The sequence below is a fragment of the Vanessa atalanta genome, chromosome 8 (assembly GCF_905147765.1).
Source record: "Vanessa atalanta chromosome 8, ilVanAtal1.2, whole genome shotgun sequence".
NCBI lineage: Eukaryota > Metazoa > Arthropoda > Insecta > Lepidoptera > Nymphalidae > Vanessa > Vanessa atalanta.
In genome coordinates, this window is record NC_061878.1 from 7,203,332 (window position 1) to 7,225,649 (window position 22,318).

Sequence of the window (22,318 nt, forward strand, 5' to 3'; positions counted from 1 at the left end):
CAGATTTTTTTTTAGTCATTCTATTTCTTAACCAAACAGTATTCATTATAGTGAGCCAAATTACATGAAAATTGAAATTATCAATTGCATGTATTATCAAACAATTTATAAGGTGTGTTGCTGCCATATAAAAATGGTTGCTATGAATTTAATTACTTACGTTTAATTATTATCTGTCTGTATATACAAATTTATTACAAAATTACATCTATACATATTTTGTTTATTAGCTACAAGCAATTCACAAACACAATCTAAAAATAATTTACAGTCACAAAACAATGCTAGGTCCCCTTTTAAGCAATTTACAATTTAGTTATTTCTTAATTAAGTCACATATAATAATTAACAGAAAAACGTATATCATTTATTAGATCATTTTTTTCCACAATTCTGTTACAATTATAATAAAACATTGTTTGAAATGCGCTGTAAACTAATTAACAATGATTATATATCTTTGGAGTTGAACAAAATTACATCATGATAAATAATCACTAAACAATAAACATACATTTTGTTAAAATTAAATCAGTAAATATCACTTTATAAAATGGGAACCCAGAAGTTTAAGTGTAAGACCATATAATTAAATTGCCAACTTTAAACATGAAATATTTCATATTAGTGCAAATAAGTTATCAGACAGATACTATATGAGAATTTTTCTACTTTTCCTAATAGTATTTATAAACTATTATTTAAAATTATATAAAATATACAATAATTTGAACTTCGCATCTATCATAATGGTTTATATACCATTTATTAGGCAAGCTAATTTGAAAAAGTTTTCATTAAAAAAGAAACAATTGTGGGTAATAAATGTGATGATTGAAATTGGAAAGTGCATAAAACCAGGTGTCGATAAGTTACACTTGCAAGTACTTCTACATGAAACTGGTGTAACTTAATATTAGTCTATCCATGCCTGAGCTGGTTGGTCTGTAGTAAAAGGACTGACACCATTACGTTCCATAGCATCCAGAATTTCACACACATATGCAGCTACATCTACTCTGCTCTGGTCAATACCTTTAATAAATGGATGCTCTAATAATCTATTGTATTTCGGTCTTTGCGTTTCTTCTTTAATGAGGCTGTAAACAAAGATAATATAATATAAATTGTAGTAAGTGAAATATACTAAAAAAGGCTATTAGTATTAGTATTATGCTGTAGAGCATAAAATAAATCTAGATAGATAGAATTCCAATATCCATAATGATCTTGGAATAAGTAAAGCATATATATTTGCTTATTGCAAATATATATATTATCAATCAAAATTTTTTGTACAATTATATCATTGTGAGTAATTTATTATTAGTCATAATTTGAAACACACAATCTGTCTCCTTAAGCAAAGTTTTAATGTTGTTAACGCAATGTTTATACAGCATAAGTCTCAGATTAGGTGAAACTAACAGATTTTGTAGAATAGGCTATTTGACAATGCGAAAAATAAAGTGTCAATTAATGTAATTAGTATAATAATATATATATTATGAGTTTAAAAATAGTTATTTATTAACGAAAGTTGAAAATTCATTTAATAAAAAATCCATAATATTTATTATATCCATTGATATCTATCAGCAAATAAGTACTTCACTACTACATAAGTTTTAAAAATCAGACAAATAGTTTTTTGTTATTCTTGGTTTCAGACCAAAGGTCAATAACCGCCACTTATGGCTGCGGCCGAAACCTCAGCCCATTTTTGGAAAGGTCTAATATTTTATCATACATAAAGTTAAATGGAAATAAAAATATTATTGAAAAAGTGTTATAACTCTTAAACATGTTTCTTACAAAATAATATAAAAGAAAATTCAACATACCAAGTATTAACAAAATTGACAAAATTGTTTGAAAATATGTTATTTTTGTTAGTCAGACGAGGTGGGTCTCCTTGAACCACTTGTTGTAGCTGTTCAAAAACTGATCCCCATCGAGGATAGGGGAATGATCCCGTAGCCACCTCCATCAATGTTATACCGAGTGACCAAACATCTGATCTGACATCATAACCTCTAGCACGTCCTGGATCAATTCTTTCAGGCTAAAAGGTACAATTGTATGAATTACAATAAGTGGCAATATTTTTTTGAATCATCTATCAAAAATGAAGAAATTTATTAACTTACTGCCATATAAGGTCTACAGCCTGCATCTCGTGTTCGCGCTATTGAATCAACAAGCTTACCAGATATACCAAAGTCACATAGCTTTATATTGCCTCGTCTGTCCAACAATATGTTTGAAGGCTTGACATCCCTGTTCATTTAAAAAATATTAATTATATATACAAAATATATGATATTCATCTTTTAATATAATACTTACCTATGAATTATTTTTAATTTTTCCTTCAAATAATTTAACGCTTTGACAGTTGCTAAAGTTATTTTAGCCATTATGTTTTCAGGTATTCGTGTTTGCATCCTTTCACATATGAATTTATAAAATTTGTCTAATGAGGTATCCATTAACTCCATACAAATCCAGCAATCTCCCTGTAATATGAGTTACTTAGGAATTATTTGTTATATTGATATATTACTATAACATAAGTTTATGATAATATACATATGACGCACCTCCTTGAACAGTGCTCCATAAAACTGTACAATGTAAAGACACTCATTACTCTTCATTACTACTTCCAGATCCATTAGTAATTGTTTCTGTTCCTTTTCATCTACCGTTGAACGAATGCGTTTAACAGCCATTACTTTATTGGTCCTAAAATAATTGAATACTTATCATAACATACTACTAGATATTAGTATTTTTAATTTTTATTATATAGTTTAACATAGAATACTACCAAAGAACTGAATTGAAATAACAATTTAGTAAACACTTATCGACTCAATGTAAAAAATATGTTGGTTTAACATTTATACAACAACAACAATTTACTAGCTGACCTTGCAGCTTTACCCATGTGAAATTTATATAACTTTACCTAAAGCACACAAATCATCACCCACTTGTACCCCCCATGAGGGGGGAATTAAAAATGGATAGCCTATGTCCTTCCCCAGGACTCAACTTATCTACATACCAAAATTCATCTAAACCAGTTTAGCAGTTTAAGTGTGAAGAGGTAACAGAGTTACTTTCACATTTATAATATTAGTATAGATTTCAATCACAGGAAGAGTAAAAACAAAAACTAAGGTAATAATATTACCTTAGTTGAGTAAACAATAGGTTGAGACCTAAAAAATGGTATTAATTATGGATATGTGAAAAAATTGCCTTTTTCTTGCTGGTGATATAAAAATTGCCTTTTTCAAGTTGTGTTCAAATGGTTGTGTTTAAATAAGTAATTAGAAGAATAAAACTAAGTTTAGTTTAATATTGCTCCTTAGTTTTGTTTATTATGGGAATAGGGTGTAGATATTATATTTTAAAATTTTTGATTCATTATTGTACCTTTGCTACAGTTAGTTTTTAAACAATATCATTTATTTTAAAAATAATCATTAATTTTGTATGGCTTACTTTCTGTGTACCATTTTGTTGACTGCTCCAAATGCCCCTCTGCCTATTTCACCAAGATCTTGCAAATCATCTGATGTAAAGTCATATATGTCAGTAGCAGATAATTGTAATTTTCCTGACGATTGCATTGATGGATAAATCCTACATCTATCTCTGAAAATAAAATATTCTTATTTAAATAATGTAATAATTCAATCATTAATTATATATTTGGACTCTCCAAATATATCATTAACGATTGAAGATAATCAATCTCCAGCTAAACTCGAGTTAGTGGGCAATGTTTGAACTCTGTTCAGCAGCTTAAAGATATTAAACCTAAAATCTCTATGTGAAATTGATTTATACAATATCAATATAATTAGATCCAAAGAAAAATATGTTTCATTCATTTTAAAGCTTTTAATCTATAAGAATACTAAAAGATTAAGGTTGATAATAATATAAGGCAGATAATTATTAAGTCTTGTCAGTAAATGTAGTACTATTTTTCAATAAATAATAAATGATTCCTATATAATACAAAACATAAAAAGCATAATATGATTATTATCATTCGTAAGAAGACGTCTATTTTTTATTTATGTATTTTATAGTTTTTATGTGAACAGATTTGAATCAAAAACCAACTATACCTTGCATTTTCTGGTAACACATCTCGAATTGTTCGTGATGGTATACGTGCTTTTTGCGTCGACGAATTAGAAGTAAAAGGCATAAATGCAGCAGTATCACTTGATGGCCCACCGAGCTGAAGATTTAATATTTTACGTTTCTCTGTACCAAATAAGCTCAGATCAGGTTTCGGCATATTTGGCCTACTTGGACCTGAAACATAATTAGAAAAGTCTTAGTAATAATTTCACATTCCTATTCATCAACAATGTTTTATCATTTGGTTTTTACCTTGATTTGACGACACTTCGCCATTCTTCGACATTTTTAACGATTAAGGCGAAGTAATCAGCAAGGTATTCGCTCCTTTTATTTAAGTATTTAGTACTAAATTCTCCATTAGAAAATAACAATAAAAATATGTTTTCATAACAAGAAACGATAAGATGTCTCTTTCAGATTATGCATCGTAGATGCTAAGGATTTTCAATAACATAATCACACACAGTACACAACAGCACAACACACGGTAGGATTTGACAATTTGCAGTCAGTGTTGCCATTGAGCATCGGCTATTAATTATGATAGAATGCATTTTACGTTTAATAACTAGACTCTAACATTATAATTCGTCTTAAAGTTCGAAAGTTTATACGCGAGTTCGAGCTATTTGTAAGCGTGTAGGTACTAGGTATTCAAATATAAACTCATAACATTTTTTTTTATTAATTATGCAGTTATAAATAATATTTACCAAATTAATACATACTTATTATTATAATAATCGTATTTAAAGAATAAATATTAATAAGATATTTCAGTGTACATGAGTAGAGAAAACGTTAAAACGTTGTAATATTGTTGTGACGCAATATGCCTGTAGTGATATTTAGCCTCCTTGCTTTTTATTTACATCTATATTAATATTATAAAGTGAAAATATTTCACTGTTTATAGCAGCTGAACTTAATTTATTTTTAACCAATTTTAAAAGTTCTTATTAATTAAGAAAGCTACATTGTTGTATGTCTATGATACTGTATGCCTCACTATTATAGTTGGCCAACAATAATCCACTTTTGTTTCTTATTAGTCCGTTAAAATATAAGTACGATATAAAATGTCGATATTCGTATCATGATTATTAAACCTTTTCCATTTTATTACTATATACACAAACATAATATAAAACAAAGTCGCTTTCTATTTCTGTCTGTATCACACTTTTGTCTATTAAGTCCCTCGATGGATTTTGATACGTTTTTCATTAATAGAAAGCGATAAACTTGGTAGGTTTTTATCCGTTCCGCAGCGAAACATTGAGAAAGATCACTCGAAAGCTTTTTATTTATAATTTTTCACACATATCTGAAAAGGTATACCTACATTTCTTAAAAGAAAATTCATAAAAAAAAATACTGATAAGCCGTGTATCATCGAATATTCCAAAAATACCATACATACCAGCGAAAGTTCTACGTACGAAATAGCCACAACTATACTCCTTTTTATAAAAACATAAAAATATTATTTTTGCCAGACACATTTAGCAACAAGGAAACAGCTAATTGCAGAGTCGATGAGACATTTTTTTACAGGTTTTAAAACAATTAGCAATATAATGTTATTTTAAATATGTTGATGCAGATACGAATGAAATGAATGTAATGATAGTACACGCGATGCATTTCATTTTGGAATTCAATCTTTAAAAAATAAGACAACCTCTATTTAAATATATCACTCGATGACACAATCAAACCTTGTCTCTAGAGATAGCTGAAGTTAATCCTAAACAGTATAATATATAATAAACTTCAAGATACTATTTATGTAAAAGCAGAATCATCTGAATATGGTAGAAAAAGAGTTCTTCAAGCAGTAAAAAAAAGTAGCAGCCTATTAACGTCCCACTGCTGGTCAAAGGCCTCCTCTCTCTTTTGAGACATTTACTCGAGGCGGTGATCGCGTTCATATGTGAACAAAATATTATTACACTAGATGTAACTTGCCAAATGTGTGGAAAGACCATTTCGCTAATGTTTGTCGTAGTAAAATATTTGATGAAACAATTTGAATCATATGCATGCGTTGTGGCTGCTTTTCCAATCTCTTTAAGAAAGACAGGCTTTTCTGCCTATATAAAAGGAATTCGCACTCACGCGTTAACTAGTAGGTACTGGAAGCTCGGTTAGCTTTATTAATTTTCGATTTTTAAGCATTGCGGATTTAAGTAGTCGCTGTGGTTATAAAAGTATTTCTATAGCATCAACTAATTTCCATCACTAGTTCATGGAAACACTGCTGTATCAGGAACAGAAGTGTCAATTCCGGCCGTTCCTTTATCATTATCATCGATAAAAGAACTTCACCCTTACGAGTTCAAGTCTTAATTACAAAAAAGAAAATTATGAAGAACATCTCGGTATAGATTTTAAATAAATCAATGAATCTTATTATTCATTAAAATAATACTTAAGATTAATTTAATCAATAAATCTTGAAAGAATACTATTTGGATAAAACGCCTGGATATAGACTCGGGTACCCTGTACTGTACAGTTCTACTGTACAGTACTGGGTACTGATTAAAAAAATGTGAATCAATCTTTTTCTTTTTTCTTAAAGAGTTAGAACTATTTGAGTTTCTAAGCGTTTATTTTCGCTAGAGGTCAGAGGATACTTTCCGAAACGGCGGTAGAGTTGAAATATTGACATTTCAAAAATGCTTCATTATAAAGTTTAGTTAAATAAAATACATTGATTTGATTTTTCATAAACAAAAATAAATATATGTAATCGGATGTATATCCGTTTCCTGAAAGGTAGGTACCGAGATGGTGTATTGTTTATTCATTACGATCATGTTCTTATGCGAAAATTATGCGCAAGTAAATATCAACTGCGTGAGTAAATTATCTCAATCTTGCGAGTAAATAACTTTTTTATTATATATATATTTTTAAATACCAACATTGTTAAAATAACAATCGTAATACTTATGCCTTAATTTTAGCATTATTAGCATTAGCAACCTGTAAATTTTTCCACTGCTGGGCTAAAGGCTTCCTCTCCCTTTGAGGAGAAGGTTTTGGAGCATATTCCACGACGCTGCTCCAATGCGGGTTGGCGGAATACACATGTGGCAGAATTGTGCCTGCTTGGGTTTGAACCCGAAATCATCGGTTAAGATGAAGGCGTTCTAACCACTGGGCCATCTCGGCTCTTATGCCTTAATAGGTTTTGTTTTTCAATCTAAGTAATATCGCGTCAATTTTACAAGTTATGAAGTGTCTGTGCTGTAACCCGATCTACACGTGACTGATAAAGGCTTGCCATATCATGACTTGTGGCAAATATTCAGCATCATGAAGTACCTTTATATTGGGGAATATCAATCAAACTGCCAGGAAATAGAACACTTCACCAATATAGACTATTGTTATTGTGAAATATGTATATTATTAAAAATAAAATCCTATGTCAAAATTCATAGTCAACATTCTATTATGGTATTTAATATAAGTAAAAAACACAATTGTAAAATATAATTAAGGCAAATGATGTGATAAGATATTCAATTTTCTACCCAATCTTCTTAATTTTCTTTGTTATTGATTGTTTAACTTCCATATCATGTGCTTTGTGTCTTTTACTTTTGTTCTTTTCAGATATATGATTTAAAATTTCATCATTAACTTGTTCATTGCAGTCTTTTGTTATATTGCTAGTTCTTGATTTCTTTTTTGATGATGAGGTAGGTTTCTTGTCCACATCTTGTTTTTGATTTGGTTTTGTTTTGTCAAAATTAATATATGAAACATTTATTGAGTTGGCTGATTTCGCTTCAATTGCTTCATCCTCTCCATCTAGACCTACTTTGATCCACCTAAAATAAAATTTTTAATATGATAAAATTAACACCAAACAAGATTGTATATCTATCTTCATGCTATTTCAATATTACCTTTCATCTAATTTTCCTCGAATATATGGTAAAGCTCCGTAGAGATCTAATACAACTATTTGAAACAGTACTTCTTGCCCTTCATTAATATTATTACCAATCCAGTTATAACCAGGTTCTTCTGTAGGTCTTGGAATGACTACATTAAAAACTCTAAAAGTAATCAATTAAATTTTATGTTTGAATATAAGTAAGAATGGACATATTAGGATTTGAATTGCCATTTTGAATGTCGGCAAAGTTGTTATTAGAACTCAAATTGAAGTGGATATAAGTAATTAAGTGGAATATTGTGACATTAGAATTAAAAACATATTAATCAATAACAATTTGTCTTGCATAAAGTAGCAAAATAAGAACCTGTAAATTTTAGGTTTATTTATATCTATATTCAATCTGTATTTAATATGATATAACTATACTTAAATAATTTTGATTATAATTATATCCACTGCTAGCTGTACAAAGAATCTATTACCTATGGATGAGTATACCGAGGTGTGTTGTACTCTTTTTATTAACAATGCCTTTAAGTGTCGCGCCCACATATGGACGAAATATAAAATAGTCAGCCTGTACTTGAAAATGGATGTCGGCATTATCATTATGTATTGCACCTACATTTTGTAAAACTCGAAGATTCTTGTAACTCAAAAGAATCCCATCAAATCTGTAAATACAAAATTATTTATCGTATGCTTACTTGAAACAAAAAACTAAAGCCAATATAATAAAGAAAAAAAATTGTATTGACTAGGTACAGACTCAAAATCTTACTGGGTAAGTTAGTAACGTTTTAAACGATTTCTTAAGAAATTGTTATATATTTACAAACACTTAAAGTAACGATAGAATCGTTACTTATTAAATAATGAATATATACCACGCACGAAAACAATTGTGTATAAGAGGTTTATACCGTTAGCAATGTCGTAACTAGTGCTTGAAAAAAATAATTTCTCTAGGGATCTTTACTTACTCTTTATCGAATTTGCCTATTTTATAATCTAATAAATTTTTAATAGAATCTGTAAGATTTCCGAGACACCATGGTTGTAATGCTAGGTTTTGCGTCACTTTTTTTTCAATGATACAAGAATTTTTGTCACTGGCTAACTTTCTAAGTTCCTTTAGGTCAAACTTTATTATGGTTGACATTTTTAAAATCGCATTATCAAATTTAAGTTCATTTTATTTAGAAATTCAATAAAAGTAAATAACATTTGGAATTATGACAGATCGAAAATAATGTGATTTTGTTTTTTTTTTTTTTAATTTATTTTACGGCTCTGGATACTAGTATTTATAGCCTAATTAATAAATTAAATTATATTGCCGAAAGAATTTAGATAGATTGATTCTATTAGAGCTAGACAGCCTGAATGGATCTAAGAAGTTAGAAGTTAGTTAGAAGTTTTTCACCACTCCTCGATTTATTATGTCTTTCAAAAAATATTTATTTTAGTAATTACTTCAATTATGTATAATTGAACTACTACCATAACCAAAAAGACTTATAATTATATTCATTCTATAATAATTATAATATACGATAATATATTTTTAATTATCGTTGACAAACATGTAAATAAAATTATTATATGTTACGTTCCTTGAAGATTTTAAGCGCAGAAAAAAAAGAAAAAAATATATTAAAGATTTAATTAATTTTAAACATACAATGTGCAAGAGAACTATATATTCAAGAATTACATATATGTATATGTATTCAGTTGTTAGGTAGAGTATTTGGGAATGTCTTTTCAGGACTTTTGAGCCTTTCAGAACCTTCAAATTGAAATAGCAATAAATAGTAAATTTAATTGTTCAAAAAAAAATACAAGTTATGTAATGTTAAATTTATTGACGAGGTTCCTACTACCTAATACCTATAAACAACAGATTAAAAGAAATTGTCGTGACGTTTATAACAACGAATGGGAATTGATTGAGATAATCTGGATTCTGTAGTTTTGTTTTTATTTTACATTCAAATAATAACTTTTAAATAATAGCACGTAATTTATAAATTACAAAATGAGCAATTTCAGATATAAAGTAGGGCCAATAGCAAAATGTGTTTTTCAAACTCAAAGTCCAAGATCTAATTTGTAAGTATTCCATATTTAGTAACCTAAAAGATTTCATTTCAATATATTTACATCTTTTAATCTTTTTCTATACTGATTGGTTTTCTAATGTGTTACAGATGGTCTACTTTAATGCAGTACAGATTTTATCCTAGGCCGACTAGTTTTCCTGACTACTTTCAAAATCCAATATTTAGGAAAGAGGACCAAGCTAAACTGATTGAGAGTAATGAATTAACGAAACTAGCTGCTTTACCCGTAAAACCACCTGCGGCTTATGAGACATCTTCAGTCTACCACGATCCCCTTGTTAGGTGAGTTGATATACTATTGTTAATAAAAATAAAATATAGATATTTGCTATTAAATGTAGTTTATATTTGAGCTACTCCACTGTATATAGATTCTGATACACATTAGTCTCATCTTAAATATAAACTTTTAAACATAAATTAAAACTTTTGAACATGAAATATCATAATTTAATTTAATATGAAATATGATATGTCATATCATCTATTTATTTATAAAGAAATGTTAAAAAGTTTTTGTTGCTGAATTTCTACCAAATATAAAATGGAAATAGGTTAAATGTACATGTACTCATGATGACATCTTTGTGAAAAAAAAAAGATAATTGTGTGTTTTCAGTAAACTTATAAATCATGTCATGAAAATGGGCAATAAAAAATTGGCCCGTAATCTGGTTGAAAAAGCATTTGAAAATATTAAAAGAATACAAATAGAGAGGTATCATTTAGCAACAACACCCGAAGAGAAAGCAAAAGTAGTACTCAATCCCAAAGATATTCTACATAAAGCTGTCGAAAATTCAAAACCATTATTACAACTTCTACCAATAAAAAGAGGAGGTATCACTTATCAGGTATACAATTAAACTCCTTAAAAATATATTTCTGCTTAGATATATAACTATATAATAACTTATTCATTAATTTGATTTTTTTGCTTAGCATTATATTTATTTTGCAGGTTCCTGGTCCCATAACAGAAAAGAGATCACTTTTTTTAGCTATAAAATGGCTTTTAGAAGCTACAAATGATAAGGAGAGAACAATACATTTCCCTGAGCAATTTGCGTGGGAACTTCTTGATGCTGCTAATAACACTGGCAAAGTTGTAAAGAGAAAACAAGACATACATCGTCAGTGTGAAGCTAACAGAGCATATGCACATTACAGATGGCAGTAGTTTAAGATATTGTTTAAAAAGTTGTAATTAAATTGTAGATTAATAATATAAATTAAGTAAACATTAAATTGGAATTTGATTTGTTTTCTGATTCTGATACTGATACTGAGTATTACATTCATTATCAGCTGGAAATATGCTCTACTACATATTCCTGATTTCAAGTAAACATGTAATTCATTCAAATAAAAATTGATACTTTTATAAATATTTATTTTTAAATATAAGTTATAATTTTTTATTGTTGTTGTTGAAAATGTTAAAAATATTGGATTATATCAGGAAAGGTTGTATCAAACATTAAATTTATACTGTGTTTGTTAAGTTTTATATATTTAAATCTACTTATGTCTGCATCACACCAAATTCTTAAGTCTGTTGCCTCTTGAAACTCTTGCTTATTTAGTCAATTCTTTATTACTATCGATATGTGCTTCGGATCATCCTTCTGGAATACTACTTGATTTGCAAGATACGCATGGTCAATTTGAGTCAAACTCGAGTCTAGCGAGACTACGGCTACTACGGCTTGGGGCTTGGGTTAAGGAGTAATCAGAGAGTGCGATTGGCGTGTTGTGTGATTTATACATTTGATAGCATTTGATTGTGTTGTATTGAGCTTGAAATGCTTTTGTCCAAACTAAAAAATCACGGTGTTAATGGTAAAGCTCTTGATCTCATTTGACAAAAAATTCAACAGGAGTCTATTAATAGAATAAAATTTAATGGATCTATACTAAGAATTGGCATTCTACAAGGACCAATAATGGTTAATTTTTTTATTATGATGATAATAATACAAAAATTAATAAATCTAAATGCTAAAAATAGAAAATGCGTTCTGTTTGCCTTGCCCAATGTAAGAACCCGACATCTAGCACAGCTGCTGTTGCTAGTGAGATCAGTATCTTGGGTATCCATATTTGTCTGAGTTAGAAATGTAGTTTTCCAAAACTACATTTCTAACTCAGATCTCATCATTATTGACAAATGAAAATTGACTCATTGAGAGCAATTCCAAACAAAGAATCCAAGTCCTGTAAGAGCGGATGCACAACGCATTGTGCAGATTGGACATGACTCCCGTAGCTTTAGTTGAAGTCGAAATTATGTTAGAACTCATTGCTAAATGGGGCTCTGATAATCTTGTCGTGTTTAATGCCAAGACGCAGACATGAGCTTTCATAGTGAAAAAGTCATCATTTTCCCTGGTTCCATCCCTCTGTAATACTACGCTTGTGATACACAGCAAAATTGCCGTACTGGGTATGGAACTTAGCTGCGATCTTAATCTAAGGGATTATATCGAGACTGTTATGAAAACCGCCTAACGGAAACTCGAGGTCCTGAACAACAGCTCCTGTTGTACAAAACGCAGATGCGGTCTTGCGTTGAGTTTTGCTCGCATCTTTGGGATGGTTCTTCTAAACACTTCCGGTCTATTTATAATCTTGGAGTTAGAGACTCCCGTTGGGATATTTTTAACAAAGTAGGAATACTCACTGTTGCGTCACAATATAATTACAACACTTTGATAGAATCAGTGATAATCATTTTATGTGCACGAGAAGTAAGGATAAGCTTATAACGACAAGTTTCCGACTCCGCCAAGTCAATAAATCCTTCTTGGGGCAAGGTTTCCATTGTATAATAAAATTCCGCAGACATTTTTAACTTTGCCGATTCATATATTGCAAGAAGAGCAGCAAGAGCAGATGAGAACAGGCCCCAGCCTCGTGAGGTTTGGCAGTCGCGGGAAATGGCACGCGAAAACCTCTTTTGTAGGTGGTCGGAGAGGCTGGGAATCCTGGGAGCTAGTGGTGCACTCGTGGGGCAATCGTCCTGCGATAAAGGAGTGAGTCGAACGCAAACATGACCCACCAATTGTCACGACTACTTTCGGAATTTGAAAAGAATACAATAATATTATATATTAGTAATATTATAAAATAACCAAACTTATTTGTTCCAAACTTTGCGCCTATTATTGTTTTGATTATAGGTAATACTTGTATTTGCCTTGGCGTAGTTAGACAGTAACAAAATCTATACTTAATATTATAAAAAGGAAAACTTTGTTTGGTTGTAATGAATAGGCTCAAAAACTACTGGACCAATTTAAAAAATTCTTTCACCATTCAAAAGCTACATTATCGACGCTACATTAAATTTTATTTTGGAGAAAATAAGGTTCCATAAAATATTTGGGTTTTTCGGACACAAGGTGTAAAAAACAACCAAAAAAGGTACTTATTTTGCGTACGCTGCCTAAACTATAAAAGATAGAACCATAAAATGTTCAAATTAATTGTAGATTTTATAAATATCTACAAAAAACTCCGCGACACACTATACCCATCTATGTCGAGTGAGGCACAACAACCATTTTTTTATTTTAAACTGTTGAATTTTTTTGGACTACATTTAAACGCATTTATTTTACTCATGCTATTAATCCTTAACAAAATAATTACTCCCAGGAATGAAACAGTCAAGGAAATAAACAATTTAATTATGCAGAAAGTACCGGGTGAAGTTAAGTATAAATCCATAGACACCGTCACTAACATCGAGAACCCAGTGCACCCAGGAATTTTTAAATTCTCTGAACCCCGCTGGACTACCATCTCATAAACATCGTTAAAACTTGGCACGCCGATAATGCTTCTCAGAAATTTACAACACGAGACTTCTAATAAAGGAGCTAAAAGATAATTTAATAGTAGCGAAGATTTTTATCACCGGTCCTGCAGCTGGTGAATTAGCTCATATACCAAGAATATCCATGATTCCTACTGATTTGCCTATACCCTTCAAAAGGCTCCAATTTCCAGTAAAAATTCTTCACTCACTAACGATAAAAAAATCCCAGGGCCAAACATTTAAATTAGGAATTGATTTATGAAAAGAATTTTTTACGCATGCGCAACTTTACGTTGTCCTATCACGGGTTGGGGCTCCCGACCATCAGTATATTTTGTTACCTGAAAATAATTTAACGTCAATGTTGTTTAGTTATCTATTCTAAAACAACGGGTTGCACTCCGGGACTGCCGGCAGAAGTGAAAACTTAGTATTAATTACATTTAAATATTTTCATCATTAACAACTTTAACATCCACATAAATACAATGTATGCAGCCTACGGATAATGACAGCGTCGTCGATGCTAGTGTCGGTGTCTGTGAATTAATCTGGGAATCATTTTGCTGACCGTGTCTTTCATGGGTAGGCTTTTTGCCGCGGTAACCGATATCCACGCGGGCGGTATCGCGGGCGACCGCTATTAAATGTATAAAAATATAATAAGCTTTGAATTTTCAAAAAATATTCAATGTACACCTACAGATTCGGTCAATTTACATTTTAATTATATGTATAGAAAAATATTGTCGGTAAATAAGTTTACAAAATCAAAAATCAAAAATCAAGTCATAATATAACTATTTACATCACATCCATGATCTGTATAGTGTTATAAAGTTTTCATAATTTTCGTAAAGTTTAAAAAAATCATCTTCTATTTATTAAAAAAAAAAATGATTTTGAATATTTATGGGTTATTTTGATTTCCGTTTGAGATACGCAATCCTGTCACAAATCCGAAATCTACGCGGACGAAGTCGCGGGCAGAAGCAAGTATTACAGTATGTCTTTTTGCCGACGCACTATCATTGGTCGCTGAAAACATTTTATTTGATGTAAAAATAGCGGGCACTTTATACCTACAGCTTAACTAAATTGCAAATATGTATTACTTTGGTTGATGGTAATTATCGTAAAACAAAAAAAAAATACGTTGCGTAAATACTAATGTACTAATTTGATAAATTTATATATTTTAAAGAGGTAATGTATGATTTTGTCGATCGTAATAAAAGTCAAAGTAATCATTTATACTTTTTTGTAGATACTTCATATTCTAAAAAAACAATGTTTTTTATCAATATAGTTTTATCATAACATAATTATAAAACAATTTTATCTATTTCCTTTTTTTACTACGTATGACTTCTTAGTGTGCGATTCAATATATTATAATCCGTGTAGTGAATCTTTTCTTGGTAGTAGATTACTTGTATTACCGCACTATCATAAAAAAAATCTGTCCTGATGTAGATGATACTCTTTCGATTTTAGGCAGCCGAAATCTTCACATAGGCACCCGGAGCCCTGCGCGGGAAAGGAGTTATGTGAGTTTCGTACCCAATAAAACGTAAAACAATACCACCACCCAATAAAACACTGATCGAGGGTGAAGATCGATCATATCAGCGGCCCATCCTTTAGTCTAATCGGTGGAGGACAGCATAGGAGAAAGAGGGATTTCCTCAGAAAAGGGTTATCTTATCCCTCTGCAACCTTTGATCCACGCTATTTAATTATTGCATCAAATAATATTACTTAATCTACATAACTATGCATATTATAATGTTTTATTTTGGAATATAAATTATGTAAGTTAAACACCAGTTAGGTCTATTCAAAACTTAACGAGCTGTTACAGCCGTTAATGGTATAGAATTTCCGGTTATAATCTGATCTTATACGCCACGGCCCCGATCAAATTTATTAATTTATTGTAGATTAATGTTTTTCGTGTACAGGATTAATTTAAGCTTGCAAGGTTTGTTAATAGTACCCACAATAAATATGTGTTATGTGGATAATGCAAAATTCTAAAGCACTTTTACACTTAGTATAGAAAGAGAATAGGCTAATCGTCAGCATTTGAATTTTAGTTTTATCTACCGATGATTCATTATGAACAACAATTAATGAATAACAAAACCGTCTTTAAAATTATTATCACGTTTTATCTAGTAAGTACATAAATGAATATTAAATTTATAATACAAATAATTAATCAGGAGGTTATTTTGATACAGGTTATCATTAACATATCGTCTCAACGAAAATCTTTTTTATAACCAATTTAAAAATATCCAAGAAATCCGAGTCGGTGCCACGAAAAACAATGATAAATTTTCAAAAAAAATTTTCAATGATAAATGAAATAAAGACCTATAGAGTCTTTCTGTGCATAGTACCTTTTATTTATAATGTAGCTCTGTATATAGTCTTAATTTTTAACAAGTGCTCGGATGCATTTCCTGATTTATTAAAAAGTAGTAAGCTATTACTATTTTTTAAGAGTGGAGACAACAGCGATACTTGGAATTATAGGCCTGTTTATATACTTCTGTCGTTGAATAAAATATTTGAAACAATTATGTTAAATCAACTACTAGTTCACTTTAGTATAAATACTATTACACTACAACTGATGTTGAAGTGGCAAAACTAATTACACATACCTATACCTGTACGATGCATGGGAGAAATCACAGAATGCTATTTGTGTGTTTTGTGATTTATCCAAATTATTTGATTGTGTAGAGCACAAAACGTTTTTGTTTCACGAAACGAAAAGCTAACATTACGGTATTAAGAGCGTTTTTGCCAGATTAGCCGAATTTTAAAGGAATTATGAGCCAAGTATTTATTAGTTACTTAAACAAAAGTCTAACAGATTCTATTAAAAAGATTTCATAGGAGCTGTTGTAACAGTCCTATTGTTTTTTTAAAATTTATTAATTACTTGTTAAAAAAACATAATTCAGGGTAATTTATATATAACTGTTTTATCCATAAAAATGAGTTGTAATCGTCCATTGGGACGATTAGCATTATACACATTATAAAGCATAACTTTTTAAACAATATAGCAATTTATTATTAATTTTTATAATTTATATTTCGGTGGGTCTATAAAACATAGCAGTAAATTAGTTTAATGGTTATATGTTCTAACTTTAAAGTAGATGAAGAACTGATTAGACATCTTTCAGAGGATCTGATTATTATCCAGTACTAGGATCACGGAGTGTTATTTACGAAAGTATTTGAATACAAATAATACCAATAATATTTGAACATATATCACTGTATATCTCTTCAGTTTGGCAGATATACCTACAGTAAATCTATTGCAAAATTGAACGTACACTATTTTTTTAAAGCAAAAAAAGAAGTTTGAATAAATATTTAAATAAACACCAAAGGCTTATTCAATGCTTCAATTCAAATCGCCTCTTTGACTATATACTAGCTATTTTTTTGTATTAGAAGTCTAAAATAATTGCAAGACTCGTTACAACAATGTACATTTTAAGGAAGTTTAACTGTTAGGAATATATAAAACAATTGAAAAAATTGTAAATTTCATTGTCTTGAGTACCTATTATATTTTACAGTACGCCAGTAGGCAATATTAGATGATGGATGCCGGCGTGACTCCAGCTATAGACGCATGTGGTGGGGACTTCGCGTGTCTTGTTTCAGACGGCCCTGAGGAAAGCAGCTGGAATGGTCACGCGCTGCCGTTTGGATTAGTGAGGAGGTGATTAAGGGCGCCACCTTTGCCACCAGAGTAGATCTTAGCCGAGCTACGAGCACGGACACGATCCTGTACCCTTTCGATCCGTGCAGAAGACGGCAATCGCAGTGGTTTTAGTGGGTACTTTTCTGAAGGATTCCATTGCGTGAAAAAGAACAGACTTTGCAATAATCATTTGACTATAATGAATAAATAGTTAAGTAATATTCAAGAACTCAATAGTGATAAAGATTACAGTAACCACTACCATCTTTTGGACTCAACATTGCTACTGAGAATTTCTCGATAAAAAAAACATAATAACGCTTTTTATTTACCCGACCTACACCTCATAAGCCAGCCACTAGATCAATAAATAGCAGGACAAGTTTTCTATTGATAACTTTCGCTATTTCATATTTATTTGAAATAAATTGCCGTAATTACTTATATGAAAAATATAAGTAGGGGAGCCCAAGCGGGGATTTTGGAATTTACTAAAGCGTGGCAGATTAATATGCAGGGGGATACCCGGTTATGTACTCCCACCAATTATTAGCCCCATATAGATGGCCGCCTGTCAAGGATAAAGGATCAGATTAGTAAAAAAAAATTGATCATCTGAAATGCTCGAGCGCGTCAGAATAAGGTAGTGTGAGTTAGTTGCATGCTATCACGTGTATATTCCACTAATTTGACAATTTGAGGGTGACGTAAAGAAGAGGTAGGGCTACAAAGTTGTAAAAAAAATACCTACAAAATACAAAACTATCTTTTACTTCTCCGTCTCCGTCCCCCCTCTGATTTCTGTTGCATGACAGCTGATCGCACAGACTCGTTCGTGGCATGGTGTTGTTTATAACGTATTTCCAACGTTTTTGCTCATTTTATGATTTTTATTTTAGTTATGCGAATGAAAGTTTATAAATATTCACTATGAGTGATATTAATGTAAAGTGTGTATTTTGTGGTGAATCTTCTTTGCAAAAAACAATTGAATTTATATTAGAAACATTACAAAAGTGTATAAACATTTTAGAATATCGTAGTAGCAAACCGGTGCACCGAAAATCCCGAAAAACATACGATAAACAAACTATTTGTTTTATTATCCGACTAAGCTAGAATGTAGGTTGAGTATTTTAAGAGTATGTGTTTGTGTCTTTTTTACGAAACTGATAAATTCTTTTATTATCAAGCAAGCCTGGGCTAAGGCATCGATGTCTCGTGATGGAAATACCAGTGCATTCAAAAAGGAATATAACTCTGCCTCTAGGCGTTCAAAAACGTCATTTCTAAGGCGAAGACAGAATACATTGGTAGAATTGGCGAGAGACTGGTGAGCCTGCCTTCAGGAGCTGTGCGTTCTGGTCTCTTGTTAAGGTTGTCTTCAGGAATTTCTGTCAGCTCTCCCTTTCATCTCTGCACATAGATGGTGAGTCAATGGCTCACACCGCGAAGGAGAAAGCTAATCTATTAGGCCCTCTTTTCACGTCGCATTCGACTCCACCACCAACAATCCCGCGGTGTATACCACAATGCCAGAGGTTAAGTTGGTTAAGCGACAGTACAATGTCGTGAACTCAAGAGCCCGATCGAATCGTCGTCGTGCGTAAATACCTAATTTTAAAGAATGGAATTTTGTGATAGGCCTCTTAACACTCTTAAAAATTATGAATGAATCTGATTTTTTACTTCTTCAATCAAACAATCTTTCAATTTCATGTTGATATCATCAGCTTTTTTACATTATTGTTAAAAAATTTGCAGAGCGGGAGAATACAGCAACAAGAAATTAAAAATTACCACCTAGAGTCAGCTAGAAATTTCAAAGCTTAATAAAGCTTCAGACAATTTGAGTATGTCGAAACAGCTGGACGTTACGTGGATGTTATTAAATAAGTATAAGATATCGTATGTTCCAATGTGGGTTGGATTTCAAAGATTTTCATAGACAATTCACGAATTCAAAAAGTTTCATACCCATAAATTAATCTCCCACCAACAATTCAACTGTCTTGAAAACTCTAGATTGAGTCAGGATATTGTAAATGAATGTCAAGCTCTCTAAATACAGGTCACCTGTGATCTAGCTATTGCTTGCACTAGTTATTGTATTCAAGCACAATAATCTCCAAGATTTGACAAAATATTTATTCATTTAGGGGCCTTTGAAACTACTTAAACTGAAATTGCCTTTTTTCAAGGCAATTTCATTTGGCACTTTTATTGAAGATTGTGGACTGAGTAATATCATGACTGAATGTGAATTGATCGCTAATCGTTCAGTTGCAGGTTTTACTAGCTGAAAAAATTACAACAGATGTAAACGGTTACATTCTATCGTGATATTGGCATTGCAACTATTACATTTCGAAGCATTTATATTCCTTTATTTCATAGAAAACAAACAATTGACAATTGGGGAATCAGTGTTAGAATATCGCTCCACATTTTTGGCTCATAAAGATATCTCTTCATAAGCTCAGCATGCAGAAACACGACATCTCATTCGATCTTATGACGAATATACAGAAGACACATTAGACGACAAGCAGGGAAAAACAACGCAATTTACGCAATGTACATCGATTTTGTAAATCTTTACTTAGTGGTTCATTAAAAGTATTAAAATTGGAGATTCAGATTTGTATCTATACACCATGGCGAAAATCGTCAGCTTCTTCTTTTATTATAATCAACCCAACTAAAGTCGAAGGCTAGTGTACTATATTAATTTATTGCAACGGGGAGATAACACACATCCAGGCCTCCGAACTGAAATGGCTAAAGGTTCGTTTGGAATCAGAAGAATGACCAAGACCATGACCTTTCTAACGGATGCCTGTTAATTTAACGTTAGAGCAGACGATATATGGTGATGCTGCTCGTCGTCTGACTGGAATTGTTAACCTTACAAATTCAATTGCTGCTAGACAACGTTGGACTAAAAATCATGGGGCGCAAACAAAAATCATATCTCATGTACTTACTAGTGAAGAACTTGACAGAAACTAAATTGCAGCGGGATTTATTTGGTCGGTCATTAGCTCTATCTTTTGACACAAGTATAGACCTGGATAAAGTACTTTGTTTCCCTATAACTCCTATGCCGTTATCACTGTGTCATATATATAGTTCTTTTAACAAGACTGATAAGTCAGTACTAGTTCATGAGTTAGTTAGTTAATTCAAACTACACCTTAGCGCCCCAAGCCAACCTCACCTGCCAGTGGTGCATCCTGCCGACCAGCAAACGAGGCTCTGGCGACCGACTGATGGCGGTATAACCATCAAAAATAGGCATAGCTAAATACCATAGGCCGGTGACGGACAGCAGCGTCACCTTCTTCGTCAGAGAAACGACAATTAAACCAAGAGATCAGCAAGCGCGTACGACACAGTAGCGGCACCTCCGGTGCTCCAATACTCTTACGATTGAAAGAGCCATCGAGCAGAATGGGGGGTCTAAAGTGCTCGTACAATCCTTGGAAGGAGCCACCTGACGAAGTTGATTACAGCAAGTGGAGAAGTCGTTTCTTTCAAGCCGGCAGTTCTTTCGGAAGTAGAGGACTTCAACGGCCGGTTACACGCATCGCATGCATCTCGACCTGATCCCGAAAATGAGGATCCTAGAGCTACATTAACACGCCATTTCACCGAAGACCTGTCAGAAGTCAGTATTGGCGAAATCGAGATTGCTCTTAAACAGCTTAAAAATGGAAAAGCCTCTGGAGAGGATAGCGTTACAACAGAGCTAATGAAAGCAGGAGGTAAACCCGTACTGAGGGAGCTCCAGAAGCTTTATAACTTTGTCCTCTTCGAAGGGAGAAATCCGGAGGCGTGGAGTAGGAGTGTGGTCGTCCTGTTCTTCAAAAAGGGAGACAAGACCCTGCTGAAGAACTATCGACCCATATCCCTAATAAGCCACGTCTATAAGCTGTTTTCAAGAGTGATCACGAACCGTCTTCGACGAATTCCAACCCCCGTAACAGGCCGGGTTTCGGAGCGGATACGGCACCATAGACCACATCCACACAGTGCGGCAGATTATACAGAAGTCCCATGAGTATAATCAGCCCTTGTGTCTTGTATTCGTGAACTATGAGTTGAGGCATTTGACTAGGTTGAAATCTGGGCTGTTCTGGAGTCCCTGCAACGTTGCCAAGTTGTTTGGCGATACATCCAAGTGATGAGATGTCTCTACAAAGCTGCCACCATGCCCGTCCAAGTACAAAATCAGCAAACAAATCCCATAACATTGCATCGAGGAGTGAGACAAGGGGACGTATGGAGGGTATTACCCCCAAATTGTTCACTAATGCAATGGAGGATATGTTCAAGACGCGGAACTGGAAAGGACGTGGCATCAACATCAATGGCGAATACATCTCTCACTTGTGATTCGCAGACGTCATCGTCATCATGGCAGAAACGCTGCAGGACCTACAACAGGTGCTAAATGAGCTGGCTGATTCTTCTATGCGCATCGGCCTACGGATGAACTTGGATAAAACCAAGGTTCAATGAACATGTCC

At 32.1% G+C, this 22,318-nt stretch overlaps 3 protein-coding genes across 3 annotated transcripts; 1 reads left to right on the forward strand and 2 right to left on the reverse strand.

The window, feature by feature from the left end:
• Positions 1–14: 14 nt before the first annotated feature.
• On the reverse strand, positions 15–4,664 carry LOC125065858 (dual specificity mitogen-activated protein kinase kinase 4-like). Its single transcript, XM_047673706.1, has 8 exons — positions 4,423–4,664; positions 4,152–4,344; positions 3,517–3,669; positions 2,604–2,748; positions 2,350–2,519; positions 2,151–2,280; positions 1,845–2,065; positions 15–1,100 (listed from the first exon to the last, which is right to left on the reverse strand). Exons 1-8 carry the CDS (start codon positions 4,454–4,456, stop codon positions 917–919), a joined length of 1,230 nt encoding a protein of 409 aa, XP_047529662.1. The 5' UTR covers positions 4,457–4,664; the 3' UTR covers positions 15–916.
• Positions 4,665–7,615: 2,951 nt separating this feature from the next.
• On the reverse strand, positions 7,616–9,339 carry LOC125065750 (DNA-directed RNA polymerase I subunit RPA43). The gene is made up of 4 exons (XM_047673547.1): positions 9,079–9,339; positions 8,578–8,769; positions 8,100–8,252; positions 7,616–8,021 (listed from the first exon to the last, which is right to left on the reverse strand). The coding sequence occupies exons 1-4, from the start codon at positions 9,255–9,257 to the stop codon at positions 7,718–7,720; spliced, it is 828 nt and encodes a 275-aa protein (XP_047529503.1). The 5' UTR covers positions 9,258–9,339; the 3' UTR covers positions 7,616–7,717.
• A 609-nt stretch (positions 9,340–9,948) lies between these two features.
• LOC125065734 (28S ribosomal protein S7, mitochondrial) lies at positions 9,949–11,603 on the forward strand. The gene is made up of 4 exons (XM_047673521.1): positions 9,949–10,210; positions 10,309–10,503; positions 10,841–11,075; positions 11,183–11,603. Exons 1-4 carry the CDS (start codon positions 10,137–10,139, stop codon positions 11,399–11,401), a joined length of 723 nt encoding a protein of 240 aa, XP_047529477.1. The 5' UTR covers positions 9,949–10,136; the 3' UTR covers positions 11,402–11,603.
• The last annotated feature ends 10,715 nt before the right edge of the window (positions 11,604–22,318 follow it).